Source organism: Gobius niger (genome assembly GCF_951799975.1).
Source record: "Gobius niger genome assembly, chromosome: 1".
Lineage (NCBI taxonomy): Eukaryota > Metazoa > Chordata > Actinopteri > Gobiiformes > Gobiidae > Gobius > Gobius niger.
This window is the reverse complement of record NC_136852.1, coordinates 19,517,635-19,524,793: the sequence shown is the minus strand read 5'-3', so window position 1 is coordinate 19,524,793 and position 7,159 is coordinate 19,517,635. Positions and strand designations below refer to the sequence as shown.

The following is a 7,159-nucleotide window of genomic DNA, read 5'->3' as shown; positions in this document are numbered from 1 at the left end:
CTGTAAATTTGCAGCCTTCACAGCAGACTGTGATGCCATGTTAAACAGCAGTGTCTTCCCAGAGTGCATCTGACTCATCTGACATTTCGGTGCAGACCCTAGTCTTACAGCCGGCAGCTCTTTCCCTCTCTCAGCATCCCTCCATCCCTCTAGTGTCTCCTCTCACACAGCTCAAGGTTACTGCTTCTGCCACATCTATCATGTTTTCTTACCTCGTGCCATTTCCATCCTTTTAAAACATTCATAAGATGAATCTCGATCAATTATGAGCACAGTGTCTCTTCTTTCTGTGGACAAATGATGATGTAATTTTCACACAGGGCTAAAAACACAATTGATCAACAGGGATTCGGTTGAACACCATGTCCCAGTGGACCCACGATGGAATCTGAAATTCTCTGGTACCGACTTGTTGAATATGGAAACATGGGGTGACTCAGAGATAAAACAAAACAAAAAAACTGTGGACTAGAAGCAAACAATGCATCAGAAGAAATGCATTATGTTAATACTATGTGGACGTTTCAACTGAAGTCAAAAGTCTAGTCTCAGTCAGGATGAATTGTCTGCAATCCAAGGGCTACACATGCATATTCATTCCTGTTTTTCACTAAGCAGATATACAGAATAAGATTATTAATAATAAACCTTTTAGATTCAGCCAGACATAAGGAGAAGCCAGTGTGGACAATATGGATTTTGCTTCTGATGTTTCTTGTACAGGTGGGGGCATCCTGGCAATCTATCTATTTGAGACACAGCAAAAAGGATTTAACAACGTTACATGCATCATATTGTTTACGCACAGTTGTGATGAACGTATTGAGAGATTACTACTATCACCTACTATAACGCTACACTAAACTAACCTGTACTACACAGATACGTTTCCTCTGTCCTCTCCTCCCACTCCAGTGTGGGCACGTAAAGGCTCCGCCCCCTTCCTCCTGGTGGTGCGGCTCGTGCTCGCTCTCCTCATGCCGAAGCAGCGCCGCCTGCGCCGCCGCCGCTCCGCTGTCGCTCCTGCTCCCGCTCCAGATCCTTCTCCAGCTCCAGCTCCTGCCGCCTGATGCGCTGATGGCTCTCTTTTCTGGAGACTTCCTCATAATGCCCCTGGCTGTGGCAAGTAATTCGTCTCCCCGTTGACCTCCCCCTAAAGGCTTGGACAGCGAGTAGATGCCCCGGAGTTTTGAAGCTGTGGAAACACTCACCTCGTCTTGATGCGTCCGGCTGAAACCATCCAAGTGGAGTCTGCTGGTAAGTTGTGCTGTAAATTAGGTGTTAATGTAAAAACAACATTTTTGGTACTAAGCCCTCTAAAACAACACAGGCCTAATCCTTCTCCTTTAACTGTCGCTTACATCTGTAATAGGCCTATACAGTATTGTGCTTTTTCAGAGGGCTATATATATATTTCCTTTCCTCTAACTTGTTACACTCGCACCTCGTGACGTCACACGCAGGAGCACGAGCAGCAGAGCGGTGCGCGCCCAGATCCCCACAGCTCGTGTAATTTTCAATTATTAAACAGTGCTTATTTACCTAAGCCTCACGGTTTCGCTCTGCTCCTCCCCAAACGACTCCAGACTACTAAATTACACCCAATGTTTTAAAGTTTATATCATCAATGCATTCTTCCTAATATCGATTGTAATTATGGTGTCTGTGTCTATTAGATCCAGTAATGAGCACTTAATATCATACAGAGCTGTTTGAAATTCACTCTATGAATCTGCAATTATACATAATGATGGGGCTGCTTTATTAGATTATGAGCACAGTATCGTTTCCCCCTTTGTTATGAAGCAAAGAGACACTCATTCTGAAAAAAGTATTACCACTTCTGTCTCCTTTAAAATCATGGCCCTATTTTTGGTTTGTGAATGTGTTCACGGTCAAAGAATAACATCATGCTGCCACTTTTGGAAATGATCATTGGATCAGGCAGAAAGAGTACTCTTCCTTTTTACCCCCTGCGGCGACATTTAATGACAGTGTCACAATCTGTGCCAATAAACATTTTGTGTGGTTGTTGTCATTATTTCCCCTTTATTCTGTGGTATCTTGATGTAATTGAACAAATACAAAAACAACCTGCTTTCCACTGTAGTCACCTAATAGTTTACATTTTAGTCTCCAAAATCTACTCTAAACACCGAGCTCTTTCTGCCTCTACAGGATTGGGGCTACAAACTGTAGTGACATAAGCCCAACTATTAAAAAGCCCCATGCAAAACAAATTCAGATTGGCCATTAATCACCATTTGATTAAAATTCTATTGTGTTTCTGAAAGAAATGACTCTTGCTCTTTCAAGAGTGAATTATGTACACTTATCTTAAGAACCCTGGCCACATCAGTAAAGTCCTTGTGGCTGTTCCAATCTTAGATTAATGGGGAAGGAGGCGTGTCCAATCGATGTATGCCAAATCAGATAGTGTAATGAATATACTACATTGAAATGCAGATTGTTTGTTATAGGCTAACCTTTCTGCTATGAACCCCCAAACCTTGTAACAATGTAACAATACATCGAAATAACACTGTTATATCGATATATTTGTGGTAAACTTGTAAGAGAATGGATTGTGTTTGGATGGGATATATATATATATATATATATATATATATATATATATATATATATATATATATATCATAGCATATTTTCTAATATTGCTAAACCTTGAATAGAGAGTTATATGAATTGATACATATTTTATTTTGAGAGTGCCTTAATGGCATAAAATCCAATACAAACAAAAATACTATAGGCATTGTATGCTTCTTTTTCACCGCTGGCCGTTCTTGATGTGCTAAGATCATGTGACTAAGTACTTCCACCTCCAGAGATACAGTTGTGTGTGCTCCAGTTCTCTTGCCGTGTGCATCATGTTACTTATTTGTAACTGTAGTCGTTGTCCATTGCTCCACTGACAGAGAAGGAAAGAGACCAGCAAGTATAGGGCGAGGGGACCACATGTTGATAGACTGGACTGCTTTGACAAGAGAGACATCTCAATCAATCAATCAATCAAATTATATTTGTATAGCGCCCAACAACAACCAGAAGGTGCCCAGAGCGCTTTCCAGGAAAAAACAAGAAACATCTGAAAGTTAACTAACCAGGAAACCATCAAAACTGATGAAGAGGCCGGTTTATTTTACTTTAAAGCTAATATCGATATAAATGGGCTATGTTATATAAATTACCTCAAATCTTGGAGCATGTTTAGTCCCAAACCTGGCCACACAAATTGCTAAAAGCGTTTCAATGACTAAGAACTGCTGTGCCACAGGTATATAGTACATACTGTATACTGCTGTAGATGATAGAATATTTGTTTTGAATTCCTAATTACTATATTTTACATCACTTTGAAACGCATCCATCTGCATGCCTGTTGCTTAGGTTACCCGCTGACCGACATGTAGGCTACTGCAGGAGAGATGAGTGAGATAGAAAACCTATGAGTGCTGATGTACCACAACACTGGGCTCTGTCCACGCAGTTATTTTTACCTCACGCTGGACAGGAGTGAGGCGATCGGATGGTGGAGGTGGCAATAATATGCACCGACAAGAGACTAGGGTTTACTGATGTTGAAAAAAAAAAGTTTATGTCTTTGCTTCCTTATTGCAATCAAACCAAGGAATCTGTTTACAACATGACTGTTTGGTCCATGTGTTGTGACTAGAGCTACCGCAAACCAGCAAATTATTGTTATTGCATTAGTAGTACTATTAGTAGTTGGTGACATACACCACAAGAAGATGTAGCATAATTACAGAGGTCTTACATACAAACAACAAAATACTAATTCATAATATGCAAAATGCATGATTATGCTAATTTTCTCCCATTTAGCCTTATTTTGGTCCTAACAGAATATTTTATTAGGAAATAATAAATAAAATATAATGTCAAGACAGTATCGATTATGGCTTTCTTTATTTGTTATTATTGTTTGTTTCTCATATCCTACAGCCCAACATACACTTGTTAACTGTTCTCAATGCATAAAGACAAGTTTTCTCTGTGTTTTGCTTATTTAGGTCAAATGAGATGTCTGTAAGCCCTGGTCCCTGATGTAATGCAAGGCTTAAGTGTGTTTTCATACCTCAGCCTGCTGTAATTGTTGTCTTATCTCTATTGGTGACAGCGTGCAGAGGAGTGCGATTAAGCAGCACTGTAACGTGATGATCACAGCCTTTTGTAAAACAAAGCACTGAAGTGTGACACAGAATACTGGGGTATGGTGGTGGATATGTAGGCCTATGCTATTATATCAAATGTATCAGTTTTCAGTATGGCATGAGGACTACAAAAGTAGTTGACCTGTATTTGTTGGTCACAGACTATGGCTTACAGAAGCTTCTGGTTGACGCATTGAGAACGCAGTGGAGTATGAAGTGCCCTGAGCAGGAGCTGATAACAAACAGCATTTACTCAGGAGACCATTTTCATCAGCACACCCCTTCAAACGTCATACCGCCTTCATTTAATATAATCCAATACATTGATTTTATTCCAGAATAGATCGGCGAGTGCTACATAAATAGTAGGCCTATTATTACAGTCTATACTAACATTTGTGACTGTAGACAGGAGATGTGGTGTGCATCTGTGTGGTTTATATGAGCTGAGGTAGTGTGTGCCTCTAGGGGGTCCCGCTCACATGGAACAGACTGCACCGAGGCCATTCGACCCGAGTGCAGACAAACACACAGTATACACAAGCTCCCCTATAGAGATCTCTGAACAGACCTGATGAATTCTGAGTGACAACTGGGCACAACAACTGGCTATTTGTACTGTATTATTTATTATGATACAGGGGTTCCTAATTGCGGATAGGGGACGGGGGTGTCAGGTCAGAAAAAAAATATTTGTTTGAGCAAACTAAACACATATTCAACACAAGGGGTTGGGAAACACCTTTTGAATGAATTGTGAGCTCTTCTTGTCAGGTGTCCTTATTGAATATATTTATGACTGTGCTTCACAGTCTACACACGATATGCAAATGTTTCTTTTTAACAGAAAAATGTTTATGTTTCAGGAGCGTTCTGACTGATTCAGCTATGTCTGTGAAGACTGTCCTCTGAAGAATTTCCATTATTTTATTGCTGTTCTACTTGATCCAAATGGGTTCACGCAGCCAAGGCTTCCTCCACCACCATCATCACCACCATCGCAGCTCAATGGTGCCCACCACGGTGCCCCGGCTTATGCCCGAGAGTGGCAGCCTGCTGGGGGGCATCGCACAGATCACTCCCAACCTGTTCCTCAGCCGCGGTAACGTGGCGTCCAATCGCAGCCTGCTCCTGTCCAAAGGCATCACTTGTGTAGTCAACGCCACAATCGAGCTGCCCAACTTCAACTGGCCTCATATGGAGTATGTGAAGGTGCCCCTGGCGGACATGCCCCATTCGCCCATCTCTCTGTATTTCGATAGTGTGGCTGATAAGATCCACAGCGTTGGCCGTAAGAGGGGCGCGGTGTTGGTGCACTGTGCAGCAGGAGTTAGCCGCTCAGCCTCTCTGTGCTTGGCTTACCTCATGAAATACCACCGGGTGTCTCTTGCAGAGGCCCACGCCTGGGTGAAGGCTCGCCGGCCCGTCATTAGGCCTAATGGGGGCTTCTGGAGGCAGCTCATTGAGTATGAACGCAAACTGTTTGGCAGGAACTCTGTGAAGATGGTGCAGACTCCATATGGGGTCATCCCAGACGTGTATGAGAGGGACCGCAGGAGCCTGGCCCCCTACTGGGGCCTGTGAGTCATAGCATTTACTCAACCCTACTGACTGCCAGTCAGACAGACTGGTGACAGGGATTTATTTGTCCTTTTGAGGCTTCTGTAATGAAACAGAGCTTCAACAGAAGGGATTTAATCTGTTTTATGTGAAGCCACCAGCTCCAGCTGGAGCTGTGTACGTGTCTTGATGTCCTGTGACAGTCCTCCGGCCCTGTGTATGGGTCCAACAGGTCACCTCATAGAGAGGAAAGACATTTTGTGACTGCAGTTGCTGATGTGCGTCATGTGCTGGTATTGTACCTGTATCTGTGTGAAGAGCATCCACATGCTCTTGATTTATGGTAGCATAGTGTACAGAAAAATATAGAGAAATTATTTTATTGGAAGTAAAAAAAAAACAAATTAAGACTATAGCTTATAAAATCTGTAATTGTATTGACCCTTAGAAAATATGATTATGAACTACCTGTGCAGGCTTTTGAAGGCACCTGTGCGCAGCCACAGGATGTGTTGAGAGCTCTTTGATGCTGTTGTGACCACTCTATGCTGTTGAACTCTGCTGTCAATACATAGTGACAGAGAACACATGCATCATTTAGATTCATGTATAGATAGAGATTTAAAAATTGCCTTTTGACCATGTTTTAGCCCTTGGTCCGTTCTGCTCTACTAAGCCATTGGCTCAGTATGAACATAGTGACTAGAAACTATGGTTAAATGCAAACTACTAACTGAGGTTTTATCCGGATTATGCCATTGAGAAATGTTTTCTTACTTTGTATTTTGTGCTGTATTCTCAAAGAGGTCATAACACATTTATTTATCTTTTATGTTAACTGGCCACACCTCAAGAACACAACTGCAATTTTCACGTGTAAAAACATCTGACTTTTTTCTACTTTTCTTTAAAATGCTTCGGTTCTATGCAGACAGTACAGCAGACAAAAGCGGATAGGTTAATAGATAACAATAATAGAATATATGTTATATTATATTATATTATATTTTGTACTCACACTTGATACACTTGAACAGTCATAGAAAGTAATATAAAAAGTAATGCGACTTGTACTGTATAGTCTAACCAATCAATCATTGTACATTATTTACACTACAAATATGTTTCAGATGTACTGTAGGCAATGGTCAACTTGTCAGTTCAACATTTCTGTTCTGCCAAAACAGCCATGTGTACTGATTGTAGCACATTATTTAAATCCCCAACAAAAGTAACAATAAAGCTAATTATAATTGTATGTGTGTGTCAAGTAAATGGAAATAAATAATGACCACTGACTGCCAATACCACCAAGACACGGCCCGACTGACGTATACTTGTACATTTACTGGGTCAAAATTAAAGTTTGTACAGCATTTTGCCCAACTCTTCCTCTCAGCCTG

General features: G+C 41.3%; 1 protein-coding gene across 1 annotated transcript; it reads left to right on the top strand.

Annotated features, from left to right (window-relative positions):
• Positions 1-1,172: 1,172 nt before the first annotated feature.
• dusp14 (dual specificity phosphatase 14) lies at positions 1,173-6,720 on the top strand. The gene is made up of 2 exons (XM_079564244.1): positions 1,173-1,257; positions 5,063-6,720. The coding sequence occupies exon 2, from the start codon at positions 5,148-5,150 to the stop codon at positions 5,778-5,780; it is 633 nt and encodes a 210-aa protein (XP_079420370.1). The 5' UTR covers positions 1,173-1,257; positions 5,063-5,147; the 3' UTR covers positions 5,781-6,720.
• The last annotated feature ends 439 nt before the right edge of the window (positions 6,721-7,159 follow it).

What these genes read in the sequence shown, in the direction of transcription:
- dusp14 (XM_079564244.1), top strand. Translation starts at nt 5,148, where the DNA reads ATGGGTTCACGCAGCCAAGGCTTCCTCCACCACCATCATCACCACCAT.